General features: G+C 50.3%; 1 protein-coding gene across 1 annotated transcript; it reads left to right on the top strand.

The window, feature by feature from the left end:
• The first annotated feature begins 1,230 nt into the window (after positions 1–1,230).
• Positions 1,231–19,940, top strand: LOC123926647 (somatomedin-B and thrombospondin type-1 domain-containing protein-like). The gene is made up of 5 exons (XM_045980588.1): positions 1,231–1,474; positions 10,339–10,533; positions 13,937–14,015; positions 15,219–15,395; positions 19,468–19,940. The coding sequence occupies exons 1-5, from the start codon at positions 1,231–1,233 to the stop codon at positions 19,583–19,585; spliced, it is 813 nt and encodes a 270-aa protein (XP_045836544.1). The 3' UTR covers positions 19,586–19,940.
• Positions 19,941–20,546: the final 606 nt, after the last annotated feature.

Below are 20,546 nucleotides of genomic sequence, written 5' to 3' on the forward strand. Positions count from 1 at the left end.
GAGGTGCATAATGATATCTCACTGTTGTTTTAAATTGCAGTTTCCTTTATGGACATTGGGGAAGGTATGTGCGATGGTGAGTGCTGTGAAGTGTGTAAACCTGGCGATTCACAGACTTGTACCCCTGGGGCTAATAATATTTATAAACTAATAAAAAATGTAAAAAAAAAGTAAAAATCACAAGGAAAAAATAATTTGCAATTTCCTAATGTAATTTCCATTTTTCCCACATAATGTTGAGCATCTTTTCATATGCTTATTTGCAACCCAAATATCTTCTATGGGGGTGTCTGTTTCAATCTTTTGACCATTTTTATTCTTTTTTTTTTTTTTCAGTTTATTCATTTTAAGTAACCTCTACAATCAACTTGGGGCTCCAACTCATGACCCTGAGATCAAGGGTCACTTGCTTTCCCGACTGAGCCAGCCAGGTGACCCTTGCCCATTTTCAAATCAAGGTTTTTATTTCTGGTGTTGAGTTTAAGAATTCTTGTTAATTTCAGATATCAGATGTATCTTTTGCAATTTTCTTCTCTTAGTCTATGGCTTGTCTTCTCATCTTCTTGAGTGATACCGTTTTTTTTCTTTGTTTGTTTTGTTTTTTTAGCAAACTACTCTTAAGTTTTAAAAGTGAGTCTATTCAAAGAAAAATATTCAGGAAATAATGATCAAGGTGTCGGAGATATAGCAAAGAAGGAAGGTATATCCAAGGGACTCAAGATGCATCTAGAGCCTTGTACACATTTTGGCTCCCAGGATCCTTTCCTGTGGGGGTATAGCTCAGTGGTAGAGCATTTGATTGCAGGATCCTTTCCTGGCCATTATTCTGGCTATTACTATTTTAATAATATTGGTAACTCTTGTTGGTATTGTTGCTATTATGATTATGGCCGGTGGCTATTCCTGTTATTACTATAACAACATGCAGTCCTATTATTATCTATTATAGTACAGTGCTTTGATGAACTTCCGTATTTCCTCTGTCTCCCTGGAACCTGGGGGCAGTGGGGCACCCTGCAAAGTTATTGCGGTCATTATTACCGTTGTCTTGGTTTCCCCTAGCGGTGCGAAGTTTGGATAGGACAAATGGGGGGCGGTGGACAGCAGCTCCGTGACAGGTAGGAGGTGGGTCTGGAGAGGGTCTGCCCGGTAGCCTCCGCCCCAGTACGGGGCGGGCCAGGTAGGGTCGGTCCCATCGGCGTCCATCCGGTCCCCAGCCTGAGCCGGGCCATGGCCTTGAGCAGCGCGGCGCGGATCCTGCCCCTGGCGCTCGCCCTGGCGGTGGTGGTGAAGGTGTCCTGGGCCCGGAGACCGTCGGGCGCGCTATGGCCTGGGCAGGGCTGCGCGGCGCTGGGGCGCTGCTGTGTGGGCCGTGATCCGACCTGCGTCGCCGACGGGCCCCCGCGCTGCTTCTGCGACCAGGAGTGTGGCGCGGTACGGGACTGCTGCCCGGATTACGCGCGGGTCTGCCCAGGTGCGCCCCAGGGGCAGGAGGCGCGGGGGCGGGGGGGTGGCGGGGGTGGGGAACTCTGGGCACCCGCGGCTCGGGAGTCTGGGGGCGCGGCGGATGAAGCAAGGAGGCCGTCCGAGGGGTTCTGGGCGTGCAGGGGCGCGAGCAAGGGGGGTCTCGTACGCGCAGGACACAACGCATAAGAGTGGGCTGTGGAGGTGCCGGCGGACAAGGATGCGTGGGTCGTGGACAGGGGCGCGCGAGTCTGGGGGGGCAGAATGGAGAGGCACGCGTGGGGACTTGAGGGGTGTTTGGGAGGAGGGGGCACGAGAACTGCGCTCAGGTCTAGGAGGGCGGCACGAGGGTGGGGGGCTCGGGGAAGAACGGCGCTTGCCAAGCACGGGTGCGGGATGCAGGGCACTGAACGGAAATGGACGCGTGGGGGCACAGAGGGGTGCGAGGGAGGAGGGGGCGCACCCTGTAAGGAGGGCGCCTGGGGCGCGAAGGAGTATAAGGGAGGAGGCGCGTAGGCGGTCCGAGGGGCTGGGGAAGCGTCAAGGGGTGCGAGGGAGGCGAGGGCTCTTGGGTGGGACTGGGGTGGCCAGATTTAGCAAATAAAAATACAGGTTGCTCAGTTAGACTCAAATTTCAGGTAAGTAATATTTTTTAGTCTAAATATATCCTACATATTGCATGGGCCGTTCTTATGTTAAAAATTGATTGGGGGCGCCTGAGTGGCTCAGTGGGTTAAGGCCTCTGTCTTCAGCTCAGGTCATGATCTCAGGGTCCTGGGATTGAGCCCCACATTGAGACAGAGGGATTCTCCCTCTCCCTCTGTCCTCACCCAGCCCGAGTTCTCTTTTTCTCTCAGTCTCAAATAAATAAATAAAATATTTTTAAAATTTTAAAAAAATTAGCGGGACTGGGGCAAGGATGGGGGGCGGTGCTGGAGGGGCGCCCCACTGACAGAGCCAGCCAGATGTCCAAGAGGCTGCCTTTTTTTTTTTTTAAGATTTTATTTATATATTTATTTATTTAACAGAGATCACAAGTAGGCAGAGGGGAGGGGGGGACAGGGGCGGAGAAGCAGGCTCCCTGCTGAGCAGAGAGCCTGATGTGGGGCTGGGTCGCAGGACCCTGGGACCATGACCTGAGCCAAAGGCAGAGGCTTTAACCCACTGAGCCACCCAGGCGTCCCCCAAGAGACTGTTTTTGAGTCTGTAAGTGGGAGGACTCTACTCTTTTTATACTCTAGAAGTAAATTTTCAGGCCCACTGGGGACAAAAATCTAGATCATGACACCCTGCGATCCAACTTCCCTTTGTCAGGGAGAAAAGTCAAGGAACTCTTCCCTCTGAGACACCAGTGGGACTTCCTCCAGGAATTTGCATTTCAAAGAGAGGACACTTTTTTAAAAATTCAAAATTGGGGGCGCCTGGGTGGCTCAGTGGGTTGAAGCCTCTGCCTTCGGCTCGGGTCATGATCTCAGGGTCCTGGGATCCAGCCCCACGTGAGGCTCTCTGCTCAGCGGGGAGCCTGCTTCCTCCTCTCTCTCTCTGCCTACCTCTCTGCCTGTTTGTGATCTCTGTCAAATAAATAAATAATATCTTTAAGAAAAAATTCAAAATTGAAGGGACCTAACATTTATTGATCACCTACCCACCTACTCTGTGCCCATGGGCTGCACTGGGTGTCTCATCAAATCTGACTTTCTCCCAGCATGCTGGGGTTCAGCAGGGGAGAAAAGCCTCCCTCAGAAGAGAAGATTTTGGCCAGCCAAGGTGATCCAGCAGGTTTTAGATCTGGATCTGATCCTGTGTCTTCTAGCTCCCAGCGCTAGCTTCCCATGAGGCTGAATGGCAAACGATAGACATTCAGGCAACAGCGAGGGGAAAAAGTATTTTGGGGTGTGGTGTGTTCCTAAATCACAGCAAATGAGGCTCCCCTAGATTAAATTTGCTAAAGGACTGTTTGGGGACAGCTTTTGTCCTCATCTGCTTTCTGTGCAGAAACTGTGTGCAGCCATGGGGTCATTCAGAATTTGGGTCTGACATCCCTGGTTTCCCGGTACCCTAGGGGCTCCCCTGCCACAGCCCAGGAGTGGGGGGCCCCAGGAAGAGGACCAGGCAGAGGGATGGGTCCACTTTCCCACAGTCTTACCCACACCCACAGAATCACATGATGGTATCAGCTCTCGTAGTTTTCCTTTTCATAAAGGACTTGGGCTCATGGGGCCAGGAGCCTCAAAACTTGCCTTCCTCTTTGTTTTGCTCCTTTTGAAGGCAACAAAAAGACACAAGCCTAGGATTTGTACTTGCATCTGGACTGGGCAGAGGTTGAGGTTCACTTTCCCATCACCCAGAGGAGCAGGGCAGGAGGGGACATGGGGACCAGTCAGGAGGCAAGAGATGAGGAGGATAAAGAGAAAAGAGTATGTGTTTTCTTCTTTTTGAAGAAAGATTTTTTCTTTCTTTCTTTTCTTTCTTTCTTTCCTTCGTTCTTTGAGAGAGAGAGAGAGCAAGAGAAAGGTGGGAGAAGCAGAGGGAGAGGGACAAGCAGACTCCGTGCTGAACATGGCCCAACACGGGGCTGGATCCCATGACCTGAGCGGAAATGAGGAGTCGGACGCTTAACGGACTGAGCCACCCAGGCGCCCTGAGTGTATGTTTATTCATGAAAAGGAGTTAAAATTTACTAACTTCAGTAATTGATTATAGCGGGCAGAGATGTTGAAGGTGACTAGGGTTTCCCGAACATTTACCGAGTAAACAAACACCAAGTGCCAGGGAGGTACTGTCGTAAGTGCTTTAAATAAATTATCTCCTTTAAGCCTCAAAACTGTCCTATAGAATAGATGGTATTGTCACGTCCATTTTACAGATGAAGAACAGAGACCCAGAGAGGGAGCGCCCTGCTGTGAGTTGCCCAGCTGTGAAGCCGTGGACCTGGGATGGGGACCCAGCAGTCTATTATATGGTTGCTCAAGGGTGGGAGGCACTTTGGCGTGTTGGCAGAGGGAGGCTTGGCCGTACAGGTGAAAGAGGAGCCCTTGACATTTCCCACATCCAGTTCAGGGCCCTAGGTGGCCACTTGCTGTGTGCCCAGCCCAGCTGGAAGCAGCCGGGGCTAGAAAGATGGAGCTCTGGTTTCCTTCCAGCTTACAGTCTATTTCTTGTGGAAGACAGGGTAGCTATGAAAGAAATAAGGAATTTCAGTCAGAGCAAGATGAGCCTTAGCAGTGACTGGTGAGGATGGGGTGAAGGCAGGGAGGGGGCGGGGGCTGAAGCTATTAGTAAGGCCTTGAAGGATAGAAACCGGCTTCACATTTTCCATGTTCTTTACCAAATATGTTTGTGTATTTTATACTCTTTTTAATTCTGCTGTAAGGATCAATGTCCTCATTCACGCCCTAGTGTCTTCATTTTACTAATCAGTGCTCTTAAGGTTGTGGTACCGTTCATACTGATATAAATGAGCAAGGGGGCTTCTTGGCTCCGGTAACTGGGAAACACTCGATGGGTTTTGGCTTCAAGCATGGCTGGATCCAAGGACTCCAAGGATGGCATCAGGATTCTATCCTTTCCCCTTTTCAGCTCTGCTTGTGTTAGCTTCACTTTCAGGCATACTGTCACCAAGTGGTGGCAAAGAGAGTACCTCGCTCCAAACTGGTGTATCTAGTGAAATGAGAGCATCCTTGTCCCAGTTGTTCCAGCCCAAATCCGAGGGATGGTTCTGTTGGGCCCCGTTGAGTCACATGCTCATCTCTGATCCAATCAATCTCTGTGCCTAGAGAGAAGGAATATGCAGTTGGCTGTGTCTGGGTCACATACTGCATCGTAGGAAAGAGTGAGGTCAGCCCTATCCAGATCATGTAGATGGAGAGTGGAGAGGGTTGGTTCCTCAAAAGAAAACTTGAGATGGTATGACCAGAAGTTGAGGATAGGGAGGCAGGGATGGGCAGAAATGATCGCTGGTCAAAGTTGAGCTGTGGGAGACCGTGCATTTCAAGGAATTCAACTGAAAGCGTGCTGAGATAGTAAATGGGAGGAGGAGGGAGGGAGGGACTGCGGATATGTTGCAGGAACACTTAAGACTTTCGGCTACTAGGCTTGGGGATCTCTCTGATCCACTATCAAAAAAGACCTTTTGTGAACCACCTCAATAGGAGACAGGAAACACCAAAGGATTTCAGGCAACAGGCTGGAGCTAGAACTGCGTTCCAGGAAAGTCTTTTTGGTGGGCACTGAGAAGGATGGACAGATAGGGGGCTGGGCAATAAAGTTCAGAGGAGAAGGTGGGGTTCGAATCATCCAGAAACCCTTTTCCCCAGAAGCTTGGGGCTGTGCAAGTAGGGGCAGGGGGTTTAAGGGGACTGTAGGAAGTTCGGTCTGGCTCCAGCAGGCTCAGATGGCACGAGGTTATCCGGATCTCCAGGGCTGGGTGAGCAACCTTAAACCATCCCCACACCTCTTTTTAAGCTGCACTGATAAGCTAGAATTTCTCCTTTACTCTGAAAGAGTGGGGCGGCCTTTGTTTTGAGAAACACTGCCATCTTGTGGTGTCTTTTTGCAATGCCAACCTGCGGTCGCATTTCGTTTGTTGCTAAGGCAAGACTTGCTCCGCTCATTTATTACTCACCGAGTCCCTGTGTGCCAGGAACTGTGCTTGGCGCTGGGATTCAGCAGGGAACGAGAACCTTGCTTCCGTGGCGCTGACATTCTACCGGGGAAGGCTGATGAGATACAAATAATCCCATGAGTGTATTAAGGTCATGACCCCAGTCTTAGGTGAAGTGTGTGCGTCTTCCTTGGTGACTTCACAGATGCCAGCAACATGGGAAGAATATTTGTAAGGTGGCGCCTGCTTAATTTCCTGCAAAATCTCTCTTTCCTGTTTGGCGGGCCCGGCAAGGCAGGGCAGGGGATCATGGTGGGACGTTGGTGCTTCGCCTGGGTCCAGCTGCCAAGCCAGGGCCTGAGTGCTATCTGCAGTCTCCCTGCCAGGTTGTCCAGAAACCCTGCGAACACTTCCAGTGACACAGAACTCACTTCTTCTAGCAGCTCCTTCTACGGTAGACGATCCTCTCCCGTCTGCACACCTGCATTAGTGTTCTGGCGGGTCCCCTGTTTCCGCCCTCATCCCCCTCCAGCAGCCAGAGACATCCCGTTCCAACCTGAAATGTGATGACGTCGTCTCTCCTCTGCTCAGAGACTGGCAATGGCTACTCCTCATGATTAGAATAAAATCCAGATTCCTTCCAGTAGTCCTCAGAGCCCTGGAAGCTGTCACCGTTCCCCCCTCTCGGACACGCCCTCCTACCTCGCTCCTTCTGCGTGTTTGGCTCCTGCCACACTGTATTCCTCACTGTCCCTTTGGCATCTAAGCTTGAGCTGCCGCAGGACCTTTGCACTGCCGGTTCCCTCTACCTGGAACACTTTCCTCCCAGATGCATCCCTAGCCCCCTCCCCCAGCTCCTCAGATGTCCTCTGTCATGGGAGCCATCGGCGGCTGCTCCATCAATACGTGTCTAATCACCCCACCACTGTCCCTCGTATTTTGCTTTGCTGTCAGGGCCGTCAATCACTGTAATGAAATAATGTACTGTTTATTGTCTGTTTCCCCCACAGAGTGTCAGCCGCTGGAGGGCAGGGCTTTTTCTGCTTTGCTCCTCTGTGTTCCCAGCACCCAGGCCAGGGCTTAGCACACAGTAGGCCCTAAAGAGTTGTTGAATAAATGCATCAAGACCCCTGTTGTACCGAGCACTTGCGATCTGCTCAGTGCTTCTCATTTCTCGCTGCACCAATCCTGGGAGACTGCAGTTGGAATCCAAGTTGTCTGACGCCAACGCCTTGCCTCGACTGACATTCCACCCCCTTAAGCCCCACTTGCCTTCCCTGCGAGATGGGTTTGACAATAGTGCACATACATTTGGAGCCAGGGTCCTGGCAAGCGACAGATGGTACGCCCAGAACAGTTCAATGGAAGAGAATTTGATGAGGGCTCTATTCACAAAGGCGAGGGCCGGGGAGAGGGAAGAAATGGTCTTCAGGAGCCTCGTGAGAGCAGGATCCATGGCTGAGGCTCTCTCCCATCCAGGAGCAAGGCTGAGGCAGGGGTGCGGGGGGTCTGGGGGTGTGGGCTGCAATTTCCTCCCCGCTGGTGTGCCCCCCTCCCCGGTTGCCTGAACTCAACTGGCAGCCACAGGCTGGGGAGCCGCTGTGATGCACAGGTTTCCCAAGGGCAGAGGACAGAGAAGGAACTGGGAGAGCACAGCCTTCTAAGACTGTCGCGAGGACCACGGGAGGTCAATATGAGGTTTGCCTGGTCCAGCACCAGTGACATCATTCATGCCATTATTAGGTGGGTGGTGAAAGTAATCCATGATGGTGAGCTCAGCATACTTTATTCCCCCCTCCCTCCCTCCTTCCTTCCTCTGAGCATTTCAACTCTGCTAAGAGCTGAGATCCTTGCAGGAAGTCCGTGGCTTCCTGAGGTGTCAGAAGCGAGGCTGTCTGTTTTTGTAACACAATAACCTCATTCCATCAGTTCAAGGATGCACACTTTTTTTCCTCCCACATTTTCGTGTTGCTGAACTGGGCCATGTTCATAGCTGATCAGTACTTTTCATGAGGACAGACTTTATCTTTCTTTCTGTGTTTCCAGCACCCAGGACAGTGCCTGGCTCACAGCAGACCCTTGGTAAATACTTGTGGAGCGAGTGAGTGAATTCTGACTGCAGGAGCTGCCTTGGTGTGTGAGAACCTGTGTGAGCGTGTGCGTGCGCGCGTGCGCCCGCGTGTGTGTGTGTGTGACCCTTGGCTTGCTGGCACATCTGTAGAAATTCTCTTCCTGGTAAAGTCCTCAGATCCTGTGTTCCAGTTTGATGGCCTTCTCTGGCTCGGTCCAGTCCTGATCTGGGACTGTGGACGTGGATGAAGATACTGGAGGTCCCAGGGGCTCCATCATCAGAAAATACTCGCCACTAGGCCCTCAGCTGTGGTAGGCACAGGAGAATCTCAAGGACACGGACACCCAGCGCCTCCCTTCTTCTAGTGTGAGAGCTATTTCAGACAGACTCTGGTGCAGAGAGAGTAATATGGAAAGCTCACAAGCAAATCTTGATGAATGCCCCTGGTCCTTCTGTGTTCCTCTCCCCCACCCCAGTAGCCCTCCTTCCTTCTCAGAGGTAACTACTCTGCTGAATTTGGTATGTACAATTCTCGTGCATATGTATACATGTGTTTACATACATAAATATATACAATTGATGTGTGTGTGTATATATAGATAGAGAGAGAGAGAGATGGAGAGAGACAGAGAGAGAGAGCCTGTCCTCATGATTCACAGTAGTTACGTTCCATGAAATTACAGCAAACACTGAATTAAGGAATTCGGAGCCATTGCTTCTGGGGGAAATGGGTGCACCCAGATGTCACAAACGTCATAATCTTAAATCCTAAAACAACTCATTTTGGTAGATTCTATTTTCTTCGTTTTACAAAAGAGAAAAACAAGGTTTGGATGTGTGAAGTGGCTGGCCCGAAGCCGCCCCACTACCAGGGGCCGGGGTTGGGGTTCAGACCCGGTTGAACTTGGCCGTGGAGCTCGGTCTCCTGGTGTTTCACCTGCCGCCTGCAGCCTCCATCCAAGGAGGCAGGTCGGACCTGTTCGACCTCAGCTGGGAACATGGATGCCGGGTGACTTAAAAGTGTTTGCTACTCTGCACATGTCTGTGAATGACTGCCAGATCACCTAGGGTGTTGATTTGGGGGTTACAAATCAATTTTTAACTAGAGGTGAATGGGCAAGCGCAGAATCTGTGAACGGGAGGAGCGACCGTACATATTCCCCTACATATGAGAACCGTATGAATTCTTAAACACTGTATAGCACTGTTTCGCAGGTTCTTTTTTTTCTTGAAGATTTTATTTATTTATTTGTCAGAGAGAGAGCACAAGCAGAGGGAACAGCAGGCAGAGGGAGAAGCAGGCTCCCCGCTGACCAAGGAGCCGGACTCAGGACTCGATCCCAGGAGCCTGGAATCATGACCTGAGCCTAAGGCAGATGCTCAATTGACCGAGCCACTCAGGCGTCCCTGTTTTGTGGGTTCTAAGACTGTATGTAAATACTGTCACACCAGAAACAGCTTTGGCAAGGGGCTTCTCTCCACTCCATACTGCTGGTCGCATCCCTGTGGTTTATTTCACCACTGTAGAAGATAGTGTTTGCTGAGCACTTGCTGTGTGCCAGGAGCAAATGCTTTATGCTCAAAGCTCTCTGAATCCTCGAGGCCACCCTATCCGATGAATATTGTTCTTATTCCTGTGTGATGAAGGAAGAAACTGAGTTGAGATCTGGTGCCGCTAAGAGCTCAGAAAATGGGGGCGCCTGGGTAGCTAAGTCCTTAAGCGTCTGTCTTCAGCTCAGGTCATGATCCCGGGGTCCTGGGATCGAGCCCTGCATCAGGCTCCCTGCTCAGGGGGAAGCCTGCTTTTTCCCTCTTATGCTCCCCCTGCTTGTGTTCCCTCTCTTGCTGTGTTTCTGTCTGTCAAATAAATAAAATCTTAAAAAAAAAAAAAAGAGCTTGAGAAATGTTTGTTGGAGGAATGAGTGAAGGAAACAACCCAAATGGTCGGTGGTGGGATCATGGGTAAATAAACCATGGGATTTGAGGTTTACGTTAGACGTATAAACCGTTGTTATAGAGAAGTGTTCAAGCAAGGCATGAACTCAGGTTTGCAAGAGTTCTAGTGGTATTTAGGTGGGGTTTGGGGCGGGGGGGGCTCTGGTTTGTGGGGAGGATGAAGACCTGGCTGCTGGCCGGCCAAATTCCATAGACATGACCTTGGAGACCACACACCCCTCCCCCCCATGGCCTTCTCTTCCAGTGGTCTCCTGTGTTGTGGCAGAGTGGAGTGGCTGGAGTTGCTGTGTCAAACCCTGCCAGATCTCCTCTCGCATCCGCCGGAGGCGTGTCCTGCAGGAGCCAAGGAACGGGGGTGCTCCCTGCCCCCCGCTGGAAGAGCGGGCTGGGTGTGTGGATTACTGGAGCCACCAGGGAGCGGAGTGCCAACAGTCTTTAGGTGAGTTGGAGTGGCCACTGGGGTAGGGCAGCTGTCAGTGGGAACTCCCTGGCTGGACTTGAGAGCCCTCCATGAGTGTGGGGTCCGATTTTAGGGTAGAACTTTATCTTCCTTTACCTTGATTTGCTCTCCTAACCTTATGAATGAGGGAAGAAACTCTGACTTCCTCTGGGCATCTCCTATCTTTTTTCTACTCATCTTCTGGTGTAAATCAGTCAGGACTTGGTTTGTATGCAGGTGGTAGGAAACCCAGGTTAAATTGACCTAAGCAAGAATGTGTGGCTCATGGAACGAAAACTCTAGGGGCTGCATTCAGGCATGGCTGGATCCAGGGACTCAAGCAACAGTTCCAGGAATCTCTTTCCATCTCAGCTCTGTTTTCCCCCAGTTGACCTCATTCTCAGGTAGCATCTCCCCCTCTAATGGCCTTTGGTAATACTGGCCTTGTCTCCAACTAGCCCAGCAGCTGAAAGCATAAGTTTCAGCCAACGTCCTAGGACAAAGTCTCATCGACTTGACCTGGGCATGTATCTACTGCTAAGCCAATCAGTAAGGCTAGAGTGATGGACTATCCTGATGGGCCAGGCGAGGACATGTGCTCCCTTTGCAGCTGGGGGTGTGGTTAGCCCCACCTGACAGGGAGGATAGGGAGAGGCATTTTTCAAAGGATAACTGGGGAGATGGATGTAAGGCGGGCAGAACTGTAGATGTGGGCTACATACACACCCCGACGAAGAGCTTCTATATAGCACTACAAAAAACAGGCGATGCCCATTATACAGAAGAAATTGACCAAGGCCAGACGCCTGGGTGGCTCAGTCGGTTAAGCCTCTGCCTTCACCTCAGGTCCTGATGCCACAGTCTTGGGGATCGAGTCCCGCATCAGGCTCCTTGCTCATCGGGGAGCCAGCTTCCCCCTCTGCCTGCTGCTCCCCCTGCTAGTGCTCTCTCTCTCTGACAAATAAATAAAAGAAAGTGAAATTAAAAAAGAAAGAAAGAAACTCACCAACACAGGGCAAGTGGTTTTCCTGAGGGGCTAAAAGAACGACAGAAAGGCTAAATGGTCCTTCCGGTCTCTCCCCCAACTGTAGCCTGGTGGGAGGGGAGGTGGTCCTACAGCAAATCTTACCATGGTGTCACCCTCCTGCTTTCAATTTCCCAGCAGCTACCCAGCGCCCTGAGGGCGAAACCCAAGCTCCTCATCATGTCCTTAAGCTCACTGCTCTTGGCTCCTGGGCCCTCATCTCCTTCCTCCCTCTGCCTAAGTTGTTGTTTTCTGGTTTTTTTTTTCCCCTCTGCCTAAGTTTTCTTGTATTTATTTATTTATTTTTAAAGATTTTATTTGTTTATTTGACAGAGAGAGAGAGAGAGAGAGAGATCGCAAGTAGGCAGAGAGGCAGGCACAGAGAGGAAGGGAAGCAGGCTCCCTGCCGAGCAGAGAGCCCGATGCGGGGCTCGATCCCAGGACCCTGAGATCATGACCTGAGCCGAAGGCAGAGGCTTAACCCATGAGCCACCCAGGCACCCCTCTGCCTAAGTTTTAAAGGATAATTTGACTGTTGTGAGGGCAGCTGACTGAAACGGGTCAGAGGGCAGCCGGGAACCCAGGGGAGCAAACGAGGGAGGATGGTGGCTAGACTAGGGTGATGGAAAAGGGGATGGCAGAAATCCTTCTCCCTTTCCCTTGCCACCACATCTGGCCTTGCCTGGCTCATTTCCTGCATGGACGTCAGTTTTCTGGAAGACCATCCCGAGGGCTCCTACTGGGTTCCAGCCACTTTGCCACATTCTTTGACTCTGTGAGGCCAATGTTATTATTCCCACTTTACAGAACGGGAACCCAAAACTCAAGAAGGCACAAAACTTGCCCAAGAGGCATGGCTGGTTGTAAATCACCTTATTTAGCTCTGACCATAACTGGATGGATACGTTCTAATATTATCCAGAGGCCGAGGCTCAGAAAGGTGTGGTGACTTGACCAGGACCAATCAGCTGTAAGAGGGAGAGCTGGAACCTGGGGTTTTCTGGACTCTCCTCACTGTAGGCTGCACCAAAAGAAGCACTATGCATGCTGGAAGAGAGGAGGGAAGGGAAATTGTGTATTAAGTGTGCTGCGACAAAGACCAAACCCAGTTTCTACAGCAACAGCATGGAGAGGGGCCTGGGATGCCCTGGTGTGGCCCTCATCTAGGTCACAAGCATTAATTCAATAGCAAATCTTTGATTCAGCTCCATCACTCGGGGAACGGGGAGAGGTAGGGATGTCCTTTGGCTTCTTTATTTTCCCGAGGAATCTCTGTTCTCTTCTGGACCGACTTCTTGTTCTCCTCTTCTTTGTTTTCTTGGAACAAGACACTTGGAAGTTGGCCCAACAAAATGTTAATTATTTTATTAATTATTAATTCATTTATTAATTCATTTATCCATTTATCCCTCTGTACCTCCTTTCTTCCATCCATCCACACATCTGTCCACCTTTTGGTCCATCTATTTCTTTTATCCGTTCATCTCTCCATCCACCTGTCATCTCTCCATCCATCCTTCCTTCCATTCATCAGCTCTTCTACCAATCATCTCTCTCTCTCTGCCTTTCTCCATCCTCCCATCTCCCCATCTTTCTTTCTTTCTTTCTTTCTTCTTCCTCAGTTCACTCAGCTATGAGTGAATTTTTTTTTTACTCACTTATTTTTACTCACTTATCCATTCATCAAAATCATTCATTTGAGGGACACCTGGATGGCTCAGTTGGTTGAGCGTTTGACTTCTGACTTCAGTTTAGGTCATGATCTCTGGTAGTAAGATCGAGATCTGAGTTGGGTTCAACACTCAGCAGGGAGTCTGCTTGAGGATTCTCTCCATTTCCCTCAGCCCATCCTCTACTCACATGCATGTGTTCTCTTTCTCTGAAATAAATAAATAAATAAAGTCTTTAAAAAAATTTTTTTTTCAAAGATTTCATTTATTCATTTGACAGACAGAGATCACAAATGAGCAGAGAGTCAGGCAGAGAGAAAGGAAGGGGAAGCAGGCTCCCCGCTGAGCATAGAGCCCGATGCGGGGCTCCATCCCAGGACCCGAAGGCAGAGGCTTTAACCCACTGAGCCACCCAGGTACCCCAATAAATAAAATCTTAAAAAAAAATAAATTATTCTGTTGAAAATCTTTTTTTGAGGCCCACTGTGCAACCTCTCTGCTAGGCCCTGAGTGGCAGAGCTCGGTCTCACCCTGCCTTCCAGCATCACATAAAGGGGTCTAGTGAGGACCCCTAGGGCAAGATCCCACATTCCCCTTTGGGCTGCCATATAAAGAGCTCAAACACCAGCAAGACCTAACCCTGTTTCCTGTGGTGTCGTAGTCCAGGGGGTGCTGGGTCACCTAACTCCCTTTTCTCTTTGGTCCGCAGTCCCTGCTCTGATAACCACTGACAGCTATGGGAAGGAGCGGAAAAAGCGAGGTGTCCTCAAGAAGCAGGAGACAGTAGGGTAAGTTAATGCAAATGAACCCACAGTCAAGCTAAAATTGGTGAACGTTTCTCCTTGGATTAAATTGCTGTCATGTCTCTCGGTCTCTTACTTTGATGGCATCAGTGTCTCCCCATTTCTTGTCCTGTGACATTTGTAAGCTCATTAACATGGAATTTGAAGCCCTTAATATTTGGTCTCCATTCAACTCCATTCCTTCCTTCCTTCCTTCATTCGTTCATTTCTTCACTGCATGTTTATTGGACGCCTGTTATATGTCAGGTACTGGGCTAGGCCTTGCGGCTACAGCGAAGAACAAGAAAGGACAGGAACACTGTAGGGTGTTCCCAGGGCGAGGGCAGGAATTGCAGCTCAGAGAGGAAGCTGAGGGCAGCTCGGGCTTGTCCTGGCGAAGGGTCGGCTCCGCGGGCCTCCCCGAGGCCGCAGCCACCAGGGGGCAGCAGCCCCACGCCGAGTCTCCCCGGAGTCCTTGACCGGCTGCGTCTCTTCCGGCGGGATGGGGGCGGGGGTGGCGTGGACTGCTAATTGTAGACAAAGTTGGGTAGAAGGAAAATTGTTACCGGCTCTTATTTCAGATTCTCCAGAATGGGGAACTGCCCTTTTAAATACTTCTCACGACACATCTTTTCTGTAAAATCGGATCTGTTCTAGAACGCCGTGGCGCGCTTCGGAGTGTCACTTGGGGCTTTTTTGGGTTTAGGTGGTTCCATTTTAGGCACCGCCCCTTAGTAGCTGTGTGACTCCAGGCGAGTTCTCTCTCTCTGATGCTTAGTTTCCTAATCTGTAAAGTGGGGCAACACCTACCTCTCCAGGTTTCTGTATTAAATGGTTCATTCAGCGCATTTTTATGAGCGGGAGACTATTCTAGGAGCTGGACCTGACCGTGGCCAGAACAAACAGGAGTTCCTGCCCTTCTGGGGCTGGCATGAGACTGGGACACAGACCGAGAAACAAACCACCCAGCCTTTTGGATGGGATGCTTAGACGAGACTTGATGCAGGGAAGTTCTCAATGATGTTGGTTTTAAAGACTTGAGCCAAGTCTCTTGTTGTATGTGACCTGTTGATGAAGAGTGCCACGCAAAAGGTTTCTATTCTCAGGCAGAAATTCTGCCAAGCTGGGCCTACAGAAGGCTAGGTATGCAGTAGGTGCCCCATAAATGCTCACAGGTGCTTCGGGTGGTGTCTCCCTGTGTGGCTGCAGGTACTGTGTTCAGTTCCAGCTGGGGCCCGTTCCAGGCAGCTGCCGACAGGTGAAGGCGCCTCACACCCAGTGGACAAGGTACCTGACCCAGGGCCACACGGTCTGTGTGAGGTGTGAATGGCCTGCCCAGGACGCCAGGAGCCGGCGCTGCTATGGGGATGGTGCCGGGACAGGAGGGTAAGCCCTAGACCTTGGGCCCGGGGAAGTGGGATTGAGGAGCCCTGGGCGGTCTCTGCTGTCGGAGGGACAAAGGTACCATAGGAGTCAGATGTTGACTTCTGACGGGGGAGGGGGGGCGGGGGGGCCCGCGAGGGTTCCCGCCCAGTGTCCCAGAAGGAACAGCTCCTGCCTCTTCCGGCTGTGTGGCCCTGGACAATCTCACAGCTTCTCCAAACTCCAGCTGCTTCAGCGGAAAATGCAGCTCACAAGAGGGCCTCCCCCTGGGGCAAGGGTGAGGGTTAGGCGAAATCGTGCAAGTTAAAGAGATAGCATCGTTGTTGACACCCCGAAAGAACTCATGGAAAAGGGAGCTGGTATTATTACTGAATCCTCCCAAGTCCCTGAAAAGCCAGCTTTGGCTACCCTCACTTTATAGGTGGGGAAACCGAGGCTCAGACAGGTGGTGTGATTTAGTCAAGATCACACAGCAGGATTTGACCCAGGTTTGCCTTATGTCAGCTTCTTAGACTGCTTGCCTCGAGGGCAGGTGTCTCAGAAAATACTTAATATACTAACGATCATGGTGGCCAGCATTTCTGAGTGCTTATGATGTGCTGAGCATGATTCTAAGTTCCTTTTTAAAAAAATCCATTCATTCAATAAATATGTGTCGAGCACTTACTATTGAGCACGTGCCAGGCAATGTTTTGGGCGCCGGGGAGACGCAACGAACAAAGCAGATGTGGTCCCTCCTCTCATGGAAACAACATCCTGCTGTGTGGAGACAGACATTAGGCAAATAAATCTGTAATTTGTCAGATGCGAGGTAAGTGTTAGGGAAAGAAGGCAAGATCGGGGGTGGGATTTTGTTATTTTTTTCAAGGAAAGTGACACAAAGAAGGTGACATCTGAACAGGAATCTGAAGGAAGTGAGGAGGTAGACATGTGGACAACTGGGGGGAAGGCCTTCCAGGCAGAAGGAACAGCACGTGCAAAGGCCCTGAGGTGGGAGTGGTCACCACTGTGACCAGAGTGGAGTGAACAAGGGGGCATGCAGAAGGAAGTGGAGTGGCATTCGCTAACACACATGATGCCATTGAAACATTCCAAGAATGCAAAGGGAATACTGTTAGGATCCTCTCTCTCCAGATGCAGAGATGGAGAAGCAAAAAAGAGATGCCCAGGGTCGCACACCCAGCAGGTGGCAGAAACGGGATTTTTCTTTCTTTTTAAATTATTTTTATTAACATATAATGTATTATTTGCCCCAGGGGTACATGTCTGTGAATCTTCAGGTTTACACATTTCACAGCACTCACTATAGCCCATACCCTCCCCAATGTCCATAACCCAACTGCCCTATTCCTATCCCCCCCAAACCCCAGCAGCCCTCAGTTTGTTTTGTGAGATTAAGAGTCTCTTATGGTTTGTCTCCCTCCCGATCCCATCGTGTTTCATTTTTTCCTTCCCTACCCCCACAACCCCACACCCCGCCTCTCAAATTCCTCATATCAGAGAGATTATAATTGTCTTTCTCTGATTGACTTATTTCGCTCAGCATAATACCCTCTAGTTCCATCCACGTCATCGCAAATGGCAAGATTTCACAGAAATGGGATTTGAACCGGAACTGATCAGACCCCCAGGCCAAGTTCTAGAGACTAGACTGTTTCCCACTGACAGTGCTTTCCCAGGGCAGGGATTATTATATGAGAGCTCTCTTCTGGGGTCTGTCCAGGGAGTTATTCTCACATTTACAAGGTTAGTAATTTCCTTCCATTTAAAAGGGAGCAGCCCTGCTCACTGCAAACCTGAGCAGGGAATCCCAGTGCCAGATAGGGTTCTCGGGACAGGTGTATCAGAACAAGAGGCATTGGGCCTGCACAGATCTGGGTTCCAACCCTGCCTTTGGCCCATACTAGCTGCTGGCTCTGGGCGAGCCTGCCTCCTGACCCTGATAGGCTCTGCCCTTCAGACTGCTGGAAGGATCTGGAGACCTCTGCACAGCCCCTGACCCCTCGTAGATGCTTAGTAGTGGAAGCTGCTATCGTCATATCTAACCTATGACATGGGTATAATGCTAAGTGCTTTGTGAAAACGAGGTGCTGTGGATTTGAGGACCCTGGCGCACAGTAGGTATGCAACAAGTACATGGCAGTCAGTATTAGTACTCTCTAGGGAGGCCCTCTCTGTCCACCCCCTCCAGCTTCTCTCCCACCTACCTGTCTCAGACCCCAAATTTTCCCATTATAGATTTATTTTTTATTATTTTATTAAGCTCACCAGCTAGGGCCTCCATCTTTGGCTAAGCCTTTCTGGCCTTAAAACTCTGCTGAATCTCCAGTTTCTCTTTTGGATGCAAATAGTCCATGAAGAGAAGCGTGGCACTTTGTTGAAGCTGAGATGAGGGTCACGGGAACCCTTGCCCCCCACCAGGGGCCGGTGGCATGGACGGCAAAGGCAAGACCGTTCCAGACAGAGGCATCTCTCCCCACCCCCACCCGGCCCGGAACCAGGCTCACAGAACAGGTGATGGAAGGCCTGACTGGGGCATGAGCTCACCAGGCAGGACTGGGCAGAAGGGGGATCAAAGCGAGGATGGAGACAAGCTGTCAGCCGGATTCTTTCCGTGGGCAGCTGGTGAGGGCGGGCATGCAAAGGGCACGGGCCTGGGAAAGGATTAGCTTGTCGGTTGGGGATTTCGGGAGGGTTTATTTAGCCGGAGAAGTGTCTATGAGTCTGGGACAAGCAGAAGGAACACCTGCCAACAGTCACGCACCTACTGTGTGCTGGGTGCAAGTGGGTGGTTTACATGGGGGCGCTCGTTCAGACCTCACAAGCCCTTTTGAGACAAGGGGCATTGACGCCATCGTATGGGATGAGGATGACAAAAATAGCGGTAGCTTTAAATACTCTCCTTTGTGAATTGCCTACTGTGTGCCAAGCTCTGTGCTTAGACTCGGAGAATGTAACAGGCATGTAATGGGCACTCAATCAGTGTTTGCTATTATTGTCAGTTATTCTGTTGCATTTTTAAAATTATGCTATATTTTTTAAAGATTTGAATTATACCTACAGAGAACTGCCTAAAACATCTACAAACAGGTTAACAAATGTTTGGAGAAGAGACACCCCAAAATAGTCACCACCCAGGCAGGGAACAGAACCTGGGCAGCGCCCCAGGGCCCCCACACTCCTCCTAGCCGTAACCCCTCCCTTCCCCAGAAAGGAAGCCACCTTCCTGACTTTTATGGCAATCCATTCTAGAGTTTTCTTTATAGCTTTACTCACCTTGGAGCCTATCTCTAAACCCTAGTTTAATTTTGTTTTGTTTTTTTTTTCCAAACTGTACATCACTCAAATGATGCAGGATATGCCTTTGGGGATCCAACTTCTTTGGTTCCGCACGAGCAAAGGAATGCTCCTGGTAGCATCCGATCATTCATTCCTGTTGCCGAAATGATTCGCTCTTATGTCCTGATCGTTTCATTTTCTCTGCGCAAAGCAGCTCCTAGAGCCCTCCCAGTTCCTCAGAGAAGGGAAGAATATGGGTACCTCTGTTTTCCACTGCAGAAATGGAGGCTCCTCGGAGCTGGGTCACGCACGTCCTTGATTCTACAGTCTTTGTTCTTAATCACGTCCACTGTGTTGTTGCCTTCCGCAGGAGGAGAAGGGGACGCAGGGGATGAGCAACTTGCCCAGTTTGCCCAGCAAGAATGTGACTGTGTCACCTTCCCTGACATTAAGAGCTGGATCTGGGTCGCCCTCTGTTGGCCTCTGGGGTCGTGCCCGGCTGTCATCTCAGGGTCAACTTCTCTATCAGGCTGCAGTGCCCACACACTTTCGGGTCCATGAAAATGATTTAATTTTAATTTCTTTTAAAATCAGGAGAAAAAGATTGGTGATCATAATCATGATAACGAAGATCTAATTCTGAATCCAGCTTGGGTTATAGTCGATTTTATACACTACAGCCATAAATTGTGACTTGACAGCTTTTTCTGGCACGGTCGAAGGAGCACACGGAGGCAAACATCCCAGGAGTCCAGGAGAGTCCCCATGCCACTGAGCCAGCCCCATGTCTTTGCAGGAACCAGCGGCTGCAGTGGCAAGCGGCCGGCCACCCCCGGTGCCGAGGGACCTGGGAGAGGCTCAGGCAGCTCCAGGACTGTTCCTGCCCTGAGGTCCACAGCCTCGTCTTCATCTAGCTCCCGTGACCCTTTACCTGACCAGAGCCCCTCTTTCCAAAGCCTCCCTGGCTGACAGCGAGACCCCCAGGGCTTGGGATCCCATAGGATGAGGGAGTGGGGAGAAGTATGCAAATGTCAGACTGGAGGAAGAAGCCTTGTCCTTCTGTTGACACTGAAAATAGCTCTTTGCTTCCCCTGGGTGCCTGCCTGACATCTCCCGCTGGTTCAGGACTTCCCGAAGTTCAGCTCCTAAACATACTCACGTGGCTTTTACCCTATTCTTACCTGCAGACTCTGCCCACCCTTTTTTGGAAAACTCTTCACGCCTACTTTTTTTTTTTTTAAAGATTTTATTATTTTTTAAAGATTTTATTTATTTGACAGACAGAGATCACAAGTAGGCAGAGAGAGGAAGGGAAGAAGGCTCCCCACTGAGCAGAGAGCCCAATTCGGGGCTCAGTCCCAGGACCCTGGGATCACGACCTGAGCCGAAGGCAGAGGCTTTAACCCACTGAGTCACCCAGGTGCCCCTTAAGATTTTATTTTTAGGGGCGCCTGGGTGGCTCAGTGGGTTAAAGCCTCTGCCTTCGGCTCAGGTCGTGATCCCAGGGTCCTGGGATTGAGCCCCGCATCCGGCTCTCTGCTCTGCAGGAAGCCTGCTTCCTCCTCTCTCTCTGCCTGCCTCTCTGCCTAGTTGTGATTTCCCTCTGTCAAGTAAATAAAATATTAAAAAAAAAAGATTTTATTTTTAAACAATCTCTACACCCAACGTGGGGCTTGAACTCACAACCCCAAGATCAAGAGTCACATGCTCCTCTGACTGAGTCAGCCAGGAACCCCCACATCTACCTTTTTTTACTTAAATAATTTACCTTAAAAGGAAGCTTGTACTTAAATACATATGTTTAGGGAGGAATGTTCTATCACAACTAGAAATAGAGATAAATAATAGTAGCCAGGTTTTATTTAGTACTTAACC

This window comes from Meles meles, chromosome 16, assembly GCF_922984935.1.
Source record: "Meles meles chromosome 16, mMelMel3.1 paternal haplotype, whole genome shotgun sequence".
NCBI classification, from domain to species: Eukaryota; Metazoa; Chordata; class Mammalia; order Carnivora; family Mustelidae; genus Meles; species Meles meles.

Bases quoted from the DNA above. Each gene is read 5' to 3' on its own strand.
- LOC123926647 (XM_045980588.1), top strand. From the start codon at position 1,231: ATGGCCTTGAGCAGCGCGGCGCGGATCCTGCCCCTGGCGCTCGCCCTG. The intron at 10,534-13,936 runs GTGAGTTGGAGT...TTTGGTCCGCAG, and splicing joins GGAGTGCCAACAGTCTTTAG to TCCCTGCTCTGATAACCACT. The intron at 14,016-15,218 runs GTAAGTTAATGC...GTGTGGCTGCAG, and splicing joins AAGAAGCAGGAGACAGTAGG to GTACTGTGTTCAGTTCCAGC.